Source organism: Schistocerca nitens, chromosome 8, assembly GCF_023898315.1.
Source record: "Schistocerca nitens isolate TAMUIC-IGC-003100 chromosome 8, iqSchNite1.1, whole genome shotgun sequence".
NCBI lineage: Eukaryota > Metazoa > Arthropoda > Insecta > Orthoptera > Acrididae > Schistocerca > Schistocerca nitens.
This window is the reverse complement of record NC_064621.1, coordinates 34813382-34827790: the sequence shown is the minus strand read 5'-3', so window position 1 is coordinate 34827790 and position 14409 is coordinate 34813382. Positions and strand designations below refer to the sequence as shown.

At 45.2% G+C, this 14409-nt stretch overlaps 1 protein-coding gene across 1 annotated transcript in view; it reads left to right on the top strand.

Annotated features, from left to right (window-relative positions):
• LOC126199240 (myrosinase 1-like) overlaps positions 1–14409 on the top strand; it is an 80083-nt gene that overhangs the window by 19333 nt on the left and 46341 nt on the right. The window contains exons 2-3 of the mRNA XM_049936033.1: positions 1749–1882; positions 9040–9174. Coding sequence (XP_049791990.1) covers positions 1775–1882; positions 9040–9174 — 243 coding nt within the window. The 5' untranslated portion in view covers positions 1749–1774. The remainder of the gene's footprint in view (positions 1–1748; positions 1883–9039; positions 9175–14409) is intronic.

The following is a 14409-nucleotide window of genomic DNA, read 5'->3' as shown; positions in this document are numbered from 1 at the left end:
TCCACAACGAAACATTGTCTCGAAATTTGGTAGAAAATCCGTAGAAATTCTGGTCGTATGTAAAGTACACAAGCAGCAAGACGCAGTCAATACATTCGCTGCGCAGTGCCGATGGTACTGTTACCGACGACTGTGCCGCTAAAGCGGAGTTATTGAACGCAGTTTTCTGAAATTCCTTCACCAGGGAAGACGAATGGAATATTCCAGAATTTGAAACACGAACAGCTGCTAGCATGAGTTTCTTAGAAGTAGATAACTTAGGGGTTGCGAAGCAACTCAAGTCGCTTGATACGGGCAGTCTTCAGGTCCAGATTGTATGCCGATTAGGTTCCTGTCAGATTACACTGATACAATAGCTCCCTACTTAGCAATCATATACAACCGCTCGCTCACCGATAGATCTGTACCTACAGATTGGAAAATTGCGCAGGTCGCACCAGTATTTAAGAAGGGTAGTAGGAATAATCCATCGAACTACAGAGCTATATCATTGACGTCGGTTTGCAGTAGGGTTTTGGAGCATGTACTGTATTCAAACATTATGAATCACCTCGAAGGGAACGATCTATTGATACGTAATCAGCATGGTTTCAGCAAAAAAAAAAAAAAAAAAAAAAACAAAACATCGTTCTTGTGCAACGCAGCTAGCTCTTTATTCGCACGAAGTAATGGCCGCTATCGACAGGGGATCTCAAGTTGATTCCGTATTTCTAGATTTCCGGAAAGCTTTTGACACCGTTCCTCTCAAGCGACTTCTAATCAAGCTGCGGGCCTATGGGGTATCGTCTCAGTTGTGCGACTGGATTCGTGATTTCCTGTCAGGAAGGTCGCAGTTCGTAGTAATAGACGGCAAGTCATCGAGTAAAACTGAAGTGATATCAGGTGTTCCCCAGGGAAGCGTCCTGGGACCTCTGCTGTTCCTGATCTATATAAATGACCTGGGTGACAATCTGAGCAGTTCTCTTAGGTTGTTCGCAGATGATGCTGTAATTTGCCGTCTAGTAAGGTCATCCGAAGACCAGTATCAGTTGCAAAGCGATTTAGAAAAGATTGCTGTATGGTTTGGCAGGTGGCAGTTGACGCTAAATAACGAAAAGTGTGAGGCGAGCCAAAGGTTGCGTTTCATTGGCAGGACACTTAGAAGATGCAACAAGTCCACTAAAGAGACAGCTTACACTACACTCGTTCGTCCTCTGTTAGAATATTGCTGCGCGGTGTGGGATCCATACCAGGTGGGATTGACGGAGGACATCGAAAGGGTGCAAAAAAGGTAGCTCGTTTTGTATTATCACGTAATAGGGGAGAGAGTGTGGCAGATATTATACACGAGTTGGGATGGAAGTCACTAAAGCAAAGACGTTTTTCGTCGCGGCGAGATCTATTTACGAAATTTCAGTCACCAACTTTCTTTTCCGAATGCGAAATATTTTGTTCAGCCCAACCTACATAGGTAGGAATTATCATCAAAATAAAATAAGAGAAATCAGAGCTCGAACAGAAAGGTTTAGGTGTTCGTTTTTCCCGCGCGCTGTTCGGGAGTGGAATGGTAGGGAGATAGTATGATTGTGGTTCGATGAACCCTCTGTCAAGCACTTAAATGTGAATTGCAGAGTAATCATGTAGATGTAGATGTAGATGTAGATGCATGAGTTTGGTAAAAATAAACAAACACTGTGATATAGATCATGAAAAATACGTTTTTATTGAAATGACGTTGACCAAGCTTAAATGTTTGTTTGCCTGTGAAGGAAAAGGAGAGAGCATCTGGGACCACATGTTACACGACCAACCTATTTACACGACGGACGGCGCCACCGGCGACGTCGCCTGCGACAGCTACCACAAGTATAAGGAGGACGTGCAGATGCTGAAGGCCATCAACGTGAGTACTGCGCGCCAGCGCACACTTCCAACATTGCGATCCTAGCTCGTTAGATTACAGTGTGGGATTAAGATGAGTTCGTCTAGTTACCTGAAATGGCTTTCTCTTTACTAATCGCCTGCAGATCTGCCAAACTAATACGCTATCTGATCAAATGCATCTCGACACCCCTTATTTAACGTGTATGTGAACACTAACGATCTAGAGAAGCGGACCTGCCAGTCTAAAAGGAGGTGGGGAGCACTGTGTTCCCAGTAGAGAAGCAGTAACGGTAAGGTGGGTCGATCAGGACAGCTCAGTGACTTGAGCGTGGACTGGCCGTGCAGTATCACCTGAGCGACAAATCCATTACGAATATTTCAACCCTTCTAAGGCTGCCCAAGTGGATTGTTGGTTATGTGACTGTCAGGTGGAAACGCGACGGAATAATCACAGGCAAGCCAAGACCGGACAGACAAAAAGAATGGGCTGCCATCGTCCAGCATCTCATGAGCGACACATGCCTGTACTTAATGTTAAGTGACTCTTGAGGTGGTGTAAAGAGGACGGAAGTGGATAACTGGAAACGAACAATTTTGAGTGATGAATCTCGCTACACCCTGTGGCAATCTGATGGAAGGATTTGGGCTTGGTGAATAGCTGGAGAACGTTACCTGCCATCATGTCTACTGCGAAAAGTGGTGAAGAGAGGAGGTAATGTTACAGATGTGCGAGTTTCTTTCGGTTCCTTTATTGTGCTTAAGAAAGTTCGAAAGGCATAAGGACATCTGGCCTGCCCAGAGTCCCTACCTGAACAACTATGAGATGAGGAATAACGTAGATTTTGCTCCAGGCCCCAGTATTGAACTTCACTGCCTTCTCCAGTTTCGGCTCTTGAGGAAGAAAGGGCCCCCATTCCTCCACAGACAAAGACGGCGCACTGAATGTGTCCCCAATAGAGCTGAAGCCGTCATTTAGGCGAAGGGTGGACACACTTCCTATCATTGTGTAATAACAGGTCTCTGGAGACTTTTGATCAGATGGTGTATGTTACTTTTTGAATGTGTCGTCTGCTAAGTCTTCTCCCAAATTCCATCATTCCCTCCGAAATCAGGAACTATACTTTTTCTGCCTTCTCCCTCTCGTATCTAGTACAGCTAACGAAGTTCCCACAACTCCTCAAACACCTGCAAAGTGCAGTACAACGCCCACGGGCGTCAAAGCTGACAACGGAATTGTAAGTTTCCATCAGACGCCGATAGCAGTCATACGGGATCTGGCGGTCCCACTGGGGCTGTCCTGCTGAGTCATGCCTACAATGGCTCTGGACTACGAGCGCTCTCTGCCGCCGCGATATATTGCGGCCAGCGGCAGCCAGACAGTTCAGTAACACTTGGAGTTTCTTTGATACATGAAGCAATGCAGTTGCCACCCAGTCATGGTTCCGACACCATCGTTCGTCCTTCAGTTCAGAGCATTTCATCCTTGTTGCGGAGAGCTGGACTCTGTTTCTTGCTGCATTATAATGAGTCTCTGTACGCTTGGAGAAATGCAAGTTGAGTATATCTTCTGTGTAGTGTGTTAAGTTGCTCGCTAATCATTTCAGCCCCTGTCCAGCTTTCCTACGATATTTGCCACACGACTGTGTAGCTCAACTCTCCTTACCACACAAAGTTGTACACAACACAAAATAACTCGTCTCACTTACACTTGAGTCCCAACACCATACAGTGGTCCCTACCCTTGAGAATCCTCGTCCGCTACCGCTCCTCTATCATCACGGCTCACTCTCTTCCCCCCCCCCCCCTGCCCATACACACCATTTCTAAACACTACACATTCTTTTTCATCGAGATTTAGCCTTCCAGACCTTTCTCTCATCGCCGAAATCAAGCCTTCTTCCAACCATAGCCTACCCTATCCATCCCATTCCATAGATGGCTCCAACCCACGCTTCCTTTGTCAAGCTGACGTCCCATTCCCCTCCTAACACCTGCATCTCACTTACCAGTTCCCAAATAGACATCCAGAATCATTTTTTCATAAAACGTCCTCGCCAATACCACATCCCCGTCCATGCCCACAGTTTCCAGGGGCCTATGTTCCACTGTCCTCACGATGAGCGAATGTTAATCTCATCACTCATTTAATCATAAATTGTCCATCGGGTTTTCTGCCGGTAATTCACGTCGTATTTACACGATAATCTTCATCAGGTCATCACTGGGATAGCACCTGATGAAGATTGCGCGTTACACGATCGAAATATCATACAAGTACGACGCAGATTAGCGGCAGAAAACCCGTTTTTCCGAGATGACAACGCCGTCCTGGGAAAACCTGAAAGCCTACTATAAAGACTAACTCCAATGGCTGAGGAGCGATAACTTAGCCGCTGCCAGCCCGCTGCGATTAGAGGAAATGTACGAGCAGCCTTCAAACCTCTACTAGGCGATGCGTCCCAACAGTCACTCCAACTGAAATCCCGTGAGTTCACCTCTTCGTGCAACCAGTGGTACCTTCCATCCAGCCTGTAGAAACGCAGGAAATTTCACCCGAGTTTTCAGTCCTCGAGACTTATACCTCACCACCCGCAGACGTCCTGTTCACCCAACTAAATACAATAACTTGCATCAAAGCCCAATCGAAAGCTACCCTCGAACTCCCACCTAATAACCATCCAAAAGAAAGCCCACAACTGAGCAGATCTACTAAATCTAGTAACGAGGCGAATAAGACGTGTAAACTCCTCGGCTACCCAACAGACCCTGAGCCGTCCAGTACTCGCCTATACAAACGTTACATAGATCTCCGTCCTACGTTTTACCACTCCTTCCAAATCATCGAGCAACTTGCACTCCGCCTTGCGTTCCATATCTCTTCGCCCTCGGCCATTCGTATCTGGTACCCGCTTATTAAGTTCCATCACGGCCGAAACCCAATGTCGCCAGAAGGCAGCGTAACATAAACTTAAAAGCTTGTACTTTTGCAATCCAGTGGCTTTTCTATCTCACTTTGTAATTCGGTCACTATGACAAAAGAACACGTACGTCACACTGTTCATATTTCAGTCCAGGTTCAGTGATATTGCAGTGAATCCATGAGCTCAATAATGTTTCGTACTTCAGTAAAAATAAGGCCCTTTGCATCGAGAGATAATGGAACGATTTCAGATACGGTGGGGATAAATGGTGGTAGCTAGAAAAACTACGTCTCAAGCACGATACTGCCAATAGCTCCAAAAAATTCTTTATGAACATCAAAACAGCATCTGCTGCATACACTGGCATCACAGTCCAAATGATAAAGTTTATTATTGACTAACTCTTTTCCTTGAGTCGTGGAAACATGGAACTGCCAAGCCAATACACGAGATGGACGCTGCTACAGCAGCAACCTCTAACTCCCCATTTGTGTTCTTCCGGCGCTATCCATGACCGGAGAATGTATGGCCCAGGACCCGAAAACCATTATTTCAGTACAGATAAACTATCAGACGAATACCAATTTCCAAAACTACTGCAGCACAGCATCTGCTCAAATAAAAACAACAGCCGGTCTGAAAATAACCATGGATAGATCAGAACCGACAGTCAGGTTATTTTAGATTTAGAACATCCTTTGACCGTGTCGACTTAGATATTTCACTTGGGAAACTTAGGAGCCGAATTTTTTCTCTACTATTACTGTAATGATTTCACTCGTTCCTGACGTCTTGCCAACAATGCCCAATTTCTGCGCAGATCAATTTGAAGCCAGCTACAGACAATGTCAGTACTGACCTGTGTGTATAACGAATATGAGTATAGAATATAGGGTTAAGACTTAATCGATTCAAAACCCTAGCGGACCTGCTTGCTCATTCTAGGCTCATGAGCTCGAAGTATCTGGAATCCCTACTATCTTTAAACTTAAATCGGATAAATATAAATTCCTCTCACTCAGCAAAACTCTATGAACAATAACAGATGAAAATCTAAATTGGGCTGAGCACACAGCTACAATGTGCAAGAAGGCACCGGCATCTCTGCATGCCCTATAAAAACTTAACAGATCCTCCCCTTTCAACCTAGAAAGCGTGTAAAACCTACTAAGGCAAGTAAAATAGCTCGATAAAACTTGGACCATACATAGAATGTACTAGTATAGTACAGTACAGAAGGTAACTGGAAGAAACACACAATGAGACGAACAGAAATGACACATTTATTCTAAGACTGTAACTACACTGAAGTCGCAGTGATTAGTGATGGTCCCCTGGACATCAGAAAAGGTGGGATACGTTTCTTAATTGAGTATGTGACTGCCAGGGGTGGCGAAGCAAGCTATGCAACGAGGTCCCACGTCCGCCTCAAGGTTGGTAAGCACTTCTTATGATAGGGAGTAGCATTCCTCCACCAGCTTCGTAGACGACCGCTGGATGTCCATTCGTGCAAGTAGCGTGCTTCAGTACGTCTCCACAGCACACCCCACACGTGGTCGGTGGGATACAAGTTGGGGAAACAAACAGGATAGTCCATTCGTCGAATATCCTCCACCTGTGCCACTCGATTCGGTTGCGCATTTTTGTCCCTAGAAACGAAGTCGGTGACGAATACCTCTCTCCAAACACGCAAATGGGAAAGGAATACAGTGTCATAATAACGCAGACAGGTGAATGGTACCGTGTTCAAATACTTCGGGGTCAGTACGCCCTTGCAACATTATACATCCGTACATGATCCCATCTGGACCACCAAACTGGTAATGCTAGACAATGCTGGCTGTACCCTCACAAAGCGTCAGGTGGGAACTCGTAACACACTCAGCAACGTTGTCTGACGTGATCGTTTTGGTGGCCCAGTTGTTAAGGTGTGGGAAGGTATAATGTTGGGAGGGAGTATTGACCTCCATAGCCTTGAACACGGTACACTCAACGGTATTGTGACCCTGTATCCCTCACCCATGTGCATCTAATCAGAGGTGCATTCGGCCCTCACTTCATTTTTATAGATAACAACGCTCAGCCGCGTCGAAAACTGTAGATGGAGAATCTCTTGGAATGAGAGGATGTCTACATCTACATCCACACTCCGCAAGCCACCAGACGGTGTGTGGCGGAGGGTACTTTGAGTACCTCTATCGGTTCTCTCTTCTATTCCAGTCTCGTATTGTTCGTGGAAAGAAAGATTGTCGGTATGCCTCTGTTTGGGCTCTAATCTCTCTGATTTTATCCTCATGGTCTCTTCGCGAGATATACGTAGGAGGGAGCAATATACTGCTTGACTCCTCAGTGAAGGTATGTTCTCGAAACAAAAGCCCGTACCGAGCTACTGAGCATCTCTCTTGCAGAGTCTTCCACTGGAGTTTATCTGTCATCTCCGTAACGCTTTCGCGATTACTAAATGATTCTGTAACGAAGCGCGCTGCTCTCCGTTGGATCTTCTCTATCTCCTCTATCAACACTATCTGGTATGGATCCCACACTGGTGAGCAGTATTCAAGCAGTGGGCGAACAAGTGTACTGTCACCTACTTCCTTTGTTTTAGGATTGCATTTCCTTAGGATTTTTCCAATGAATCTCAGTCTGGCATCTGCTTTACCGACGATCAACTTTATATGATCATTCCATTTTAAATCACTCCTAATGCGTACTCCCAGATAATTTATGGAATTGACTGCTTCCAGTTGCTGACCTGCTATATTGTAGCTAAATAATAAGGCATCTTTCTTTCTATGTATTCGCATCACATTACACTTGTCTACATTGAGATTCAATTGCCATTCCCTGCACCATGCGTCAATTCGCTGCAGATCCTCCTGCATTTCAGTACAATTTTCCGTTGTTACAACCTCTCGATATACCACAGCATCATCCGCAAAAAGCCTCAGTGAACTTCCGATGTTATCCACAAGGTCAGTTATGTATATTGTGAACTGCAACGGTCCTACGACACTCCCCTGCGGCACACCTGAAATCACTCTTACTTCGGAAGACTTCTCTCCATTGAGAATGACATGACGAATGTACTGGCCTACTCATTCCCCCGAGTTAAATCCCTTCGAGGACATGTGCGATTCGCTGTGGAAGACGCATTGCAGCACGTTCCACATGTTCCAACAACCATCCGGCAGTTAACCGGCACGGCCCGCCGCAGAGCACTCGCTCACAAACATTCCTCCTCGCTGCCGCCCCCAGAGCTCCGCTTCCCCTGGCCTACGCAAGAGCACGTTGCCTGCTCACCCAGCGTGCGGCAGATCGAACCAGAGGGCCTCTCAACCTAAGCCTCTGGACGCTCCGAGCCCAAAGGCGAGAGATCCGCGGCAAGCGCCGTTCGGCACATCATACACAGCTACCCTGGCTCCGTCTGCTCTAGCGTTTTGCCAACGTAAAAAAAAACTCAAATCCTTTCTCAACCTTGATTCTGTTGCCTGAACAAAACAACAGGAACAATTGTTCACATCAAAGCAATATCCCTTCCACCTGACTCCTTCATTCAGCCGGCTTTTACAACAGTTCCCTCTCAATAACAGGAACCCGACACTTGAACTATCTCCCTCACTATATTAGAAAACTGTATGATCTCTGCTTCAACAGACGATTAATAACACACGTATTGAATCAGCAATAATGTCTGGCTTCGCCCTGTACGCTCCTCTTACCCCATAGCACGGAGTACCTTTCTTTCCCAAAAAATTATTTACCATTTCCCAGAGCCCTTGAGTGCACCGTCTAAATTTCTACCCCTTTGAATTCTCCCTATCAGAGAAATATCAGTTTTGTACAACCATAAGTGTGTCGTGTACCTGCTACTACCTCTACTATTGTTACTATTACTGTTAGCAACAGCAGTACCATTAGCGCTTGAATTAAAGCTGTCAGCTCTTAATACTGTTTTCATCTTATCGTTAGATACATATATATATTTTATATATACCTTTTTAGTTCTATTATTATCAGCTTATTATCATTTATGATATTAAAATAATTTTACTTTTCTTAGTAACTCTAATGTAATGACTGCTGTGTGAGTAAGTCCCTGGTACGATGTAAAAGAGGTGTGAAGGCGCTACTCTCGTTAACTTAAATAAAAAATAGAAGAAATAAATAAACTATTTTCTAGCTGTTCTATATCACGGCATACTTTATTTGTTTGTTAAAATTTCGCTTTTTCTTTTTTTCATATCTCGTTCTCCAGGCTACCGCGTACCGGTTCTCCATCTCGTGGCCACGCGTGCTACCCAAGGGCGACCTCAGCGTCATCAACCAGCCAGGCATTGATTACTACAACAACCTCATCAACGAGCTGCTGGCCAACGGAATTCAACCTGTGGTAAGGAACAGCCACTTTTTTCTCATAATGTATCACTCCTGAATGACTGTCAAGTTCCGAAATGTACCACAGCATTGCTAGTTATTATTTCACTGTACGTTCTGCCCTCGTCGAATATTTTAATAGATACAACCAAGTACCGGGTGATCAAAAAGTCAGTATAAATTTGAAAACTTAATAAACCACGGAATAACGTAGATAGAGAGGTAAAAATTGACACACATGCTTGGAATGACATGGGGTTTTATTAGAACAAGAAAAAAACAAAGTTCACAAAATGTCCGACAGATGGCGCTGGACAGCAAAACTGCTACCGTGACGGGTGAGAGGTACGCCGATATGTTACAGAATCGCATCATCCCCAGCCGGGCTGATAAACACCTTCTGGAACGTACGATGTTTATGCAGGATGGCGCTCCACCCCATATTGCTAGACGCGTGAAAGATCTCTTGCGCGCGTCGTTTGGTGATGATCTTGGGCTCAGCCACCACTTTCGTCATGCTTGGCCTACCAGGTCCCCAGACCTAGTCCGTGCGATTATTGGCTTTGGGGTTACCTGAAGTCGCAAGTGTATCGTGATCGACCGACATCTCTAGCGATGCTGAAAGACAACATCCGACGCCAATGCCTCACCATAACTCCGGACGCGCTTTACAGGCTGTTCACAACATTATTCCTCGACTATATCTATTGTTGAGGAATGATGGTGGACATATTGAGCATTTCCTGTAAAGAACATCATCTTTGCTTTGTCTTACTGTGTTATGCTAATTATTGCTATTCTGATCAGAAGAAGCGCCATCTGTCGGACACTTTTTGAACTTTTTTATTTTTTTTGGTTCTAATAAAACCCCATGTCATTCCATGCATGTGTGTCAATTTGTACCTTTCTATCTACATTATTCCGTGATTTATTCGGTTTTCAAATTTATACTGACTTTTTGATCACCCAGTATACACACCAAGTAAGGCAATTTGCATCCAGTAAGCTTTTGGAACTGATATCGGTCCTCCATAAGCCGTGAAGTATTGAAAAGCATTATGTGATGTTGATGCACACAACATTCGTCTGCACAATGTTCTTCGATGGCAGACATAATAAAAGTCGTCAGAATGGCCCCGAATCCTACTGTCATAAATTAGTTATATTCGAGTGCTGTACGTCACTAAGAGCAACCATTTTTAGTCTGCTTGTCCAATAGTTTAACCAGTTTGGAAATTGTGCACAAATTATCATTTTTATTTCTGTTTGTGAAACTGAATGGCGCTAGGAGGAGTACTCATAAAATTGTATTTATCACCACGATAAATAAAGATGTAGGATTAATACGTTTGTGTGTTTGCAGTCAGTTAGACGTCTGCAGTCGTGGTACACAGTGAAACCCCTTGCCGCGGAACCGCATCACGTCGGTAGACGAGCCAAAGCGAAGTTGTGCAACCTATTGACGCAGTGCAGCATTCTGCAATAGTTAACGCACTTTCTGCATTTGAAATGGAGGAACGCCGCTGTAACAATTCGTGCTGACGTGGTGTATCATCGTATCAGACAAGTGTTAAGTTGTACCTTTTTGGTACAATAACAGTAAGTGCCGGACCGAGACTCGAACTCGGGACAAGTGAAGATTAGAAGGTAGGGTACGAGGTACTGGAAGAAGTGAAGCTGTCAGTACGGTTCGTGACTCGTGCTTAGGTAGTTCAGTTGGTAGAGCACTTGCCCGCGAAAGACATAGGTCCCGAATTTCTAGCATCGGTCCAGCTCCAAGTTTTAATTTGCCACGGAGTTTCACATCAGCGCACACTGCGCTGCGAAGTGAAAATTTCATTCTGGAAACATCTACACCGTTTTAATCTGCCAGGGAGTTTCATGTCAGCGCCCACTCCGCTGCAGAGTGAAAATTTCGTTCTGGAAACATCCCCCAGGCTGTGGCTAAACCATTTCTCCGCAATATTCTTTCTTCCGGAAGAACTAGTGCTGCAAGTTTCGTAGAAGAGCTTCTGCCGGAAGTTTCATATCAGCGAACACACCGTTGCAGAATGAAAATTTCATTATGGAATTTTAAGGTGGCGCTGATGTTTCGACTGTGGTCGATGTGGATGACGATGCCGGAGTGACAAATCATGTCTATGTGGAAAACCGAAAATCGCAAGACACACTGTTGCTCGAAGACTGGTACATCGTAGTCTAGGCGAGTCTGGGAAAAATGTAAAATAGTTATGAATCAGTTTTCAGTATCGTTCCCGACATTTTGTTCATTAAATAGGTCGCCGTCTGCTGCGAGGACATGCTGAAAAGCAATGACTCCTAATATTTCATGCGAAAACCCTTTAAGCTTTTTCAATAAAACAAACGTTAGGAGTTGTTGAAAATACCGCTACAGTTGTAAAGTTCTTTTATTATCACACGACCGGTTTCGAGCTCTTATAAGCTCATCTTCGGGTGTCGTAACTTGGTGCTGTGACCCCCGAGCGCCGCGGTGGACGTGTACAAGGCGCGGTATGCTACCTACGAGCACAGCGTATGGTGGCTGAAGATGGGCGTATAAGAGCCCGAAACCGGTCGTGTAATAATAAAAGAACTTCACAAGTGTAGCGGTATTTTGAACGTCTGGTATAATGCTCAGTTGCAGATGTTCCTCCAACACGGTTGTTTGTAAAACAAATGTTATTAACGTTCTAAGTCTTTATTCTTCACGTCTGCATATTTATTTCTCAGAATAGTCATCCTGGCGAGGAACACATTACTCCCAACGAGGGACCAGTTTATTAATGCCGTCACTGCAGAATGTTTCACACAGTTGACGGAGCCGGAACCTCACCTCTGCTTACACCGCTTCATCACTATCAAAGTGAAGTCCTCGAAGGTGTTCTTTTAAGTTTTGTAAGCAGATGAAAATAGGATGCGGCCAAATCAGGACCGTATGTAGGGCGACCGATGACAGTGAACCCAAAGCATTGCATTGTTGCAGCTGTCGTACCGCTCGTGTGGGGTCGAGCATTGTCATGCTAAAGGAGAGTGTTCTCCGTGTATGGACGAACTCTTCGAACTTCGTGCTTTTAGTATTCTGGGGGTCTCGTAGTACCTTGCAGAGTTTATGCTGCAGGTACGAATGTCAAATCCGGCACACCTTGAACATCCTTGGAGCATGACTGCCTGCTGATGGCGTCACGATTTTTTTTTGTTTCTTTTTCGTTTTGTGGCGTCGGTGACCCTTTGTGAGGGAACTCCATTGCTGCTCTTTTGTTTTTGGTGTGAAAATGAGGAACCCAGCTTTCATCACAATGTTGTAAAGGTGCCCATAATCCTCACTCTCAAAACGAAAAACAATTTGTTGACTCGTGTTGAATCTCGCACGTTTTATATCGAGTATTCGGGGCAGCCACTCACCTGTACCGCAGTTCTGCAGTGATGGCCGGTGCACACTCTCACTTACCTGAGAGCCGTGTCTGCGTTATCCGACGATTTTCTCTGATGTATTCATCAACCCGATTCCGATGAGTCTCGTCGGTTGCCGTATGCCGGTCGTCCACTCCGAACACTATCACACACGTTGAGGTCAGCACCATCGTTCCCTTCATTACGAACAAAGGCAACCAACGTCACACACTACTGATTTCGACACAATCATCACCGTACACAGTTTTCATTGCTCTACGGATTTCCATTGGAGGCACGTTTCCCGCTCTCAGAAGCTCGATTACAGCACGTTGTCCCTCATGCAGTGACACAGTTGCATTACACAGCGCCATATAACACATTATAATCCGGAGTCCTCTAGCGGCGGAGTGTTGCAACTTTTATCAGCGAAGCGAGAAAGTCGACCGGGCCGATAAATATGCATGAGACGTAATACCTCGGCCGGTACTGAGAACAGAATAAAATCCCGCGTTCGATTCCCGGCGGGGTCAGTGATTTCTCTGCCTCGTGATGACTGGGTGTTGTGTGATGTCCTTAGGTTAGTTAGGTTTAAGTAGTTCTAAGTTGTAGGGGACTGATGACCATAGATGTTAAGTCCCATAGTGCTCAGAGCCATTTGAACCATTGAACAGAATAAAAGACTGGGAGCCATTACTTATGAGCGCGCCCTCGTGAAATAGGGAAATGCAGACATCCAAAGAGCTAAAAGACCCGAGACAGCACCGGAAATGTAGCAGTTGTGTCTGCACAGTGCAGTTGTCTAACTACATAATCACCGTGGATGAATCCTGCTTGTATTGCTGTCATCCTGAGGACAACATGTCGAGTCGAGTCACCATTGCAGTGAAAGCCCGACCATCATCGGAAAGTTGATGTTGAGCGTATTTCGGGACTGTCGTGGAGTGGTGCCAACAGATTTTGCCTGTAAATACCAAACAGTGATAGGTGTGTACTATCTAAATCTCCTGACGAGGGTACGTGAAGCTGTTAAGCTCTCTAAGAGAGTGTTCGTTGGTTGGATGGACGGTTAGCGGGAGGGGACCGAATGGTCAGGTCACCGGTCCCATTCGATTAGGGAAGGATGGGGAAGGAAATCGGCCGTGCCCTTTCAAAGGAACCATCCCGGCATTTGCCGGAAACTATTTAAGGAAATCACGGAAAACCTAACTCAGGATTGTCGGACGCGAATGCGAGTCCAGTATGCTAACCACTGCACCTCACTCGGTGGTGTGCTTGTGATCCACAAAAACGCCCCGGCGCATTCTGCACATGCTGATTCTGGGGCATAGCAAAGTTTTCCTCATTGTCCGTATTCCCAAGAAATGGTACAGAATACTTTCTTCCTCTTTCCTCGGATGAAGAAACTGTTGCGTGGCAGGCATATCCAAAATGATAACGAAGCGATTTTTTATTTTCTTGAACCATCAAAATGCAAACTTCAACAGCCAACGCCTCCGTCCTTGGGAAAAATGTCGCACATGGAAGGGTGAGTTCTTAGATAACGCGTAACACCAAGTTTCGCTCTCGTAGCTTGACTTTTTCGAGGTGATAAGTAAAACCCTATAACTGCTCCTCTTTAAACGAAATTCATTCAGTTATCAGTATTGTATTTCACTGCAGACATAATTGAATTTGTAACACTGTTCTTTATTTTTGAACAACCTGTACAAACAGTGGGTTCATGGTGTGGGTTCCTGTAGTCATGTCCTAGTTCATGAACCACGGGCAGCGTATGAGTGGCCAAGTAAGTGGTCCCGACAGTCGGGATACCAGTTACTTTGGAATAAGGCTGGGCATCTCGGACATATTCTGAGTCGTG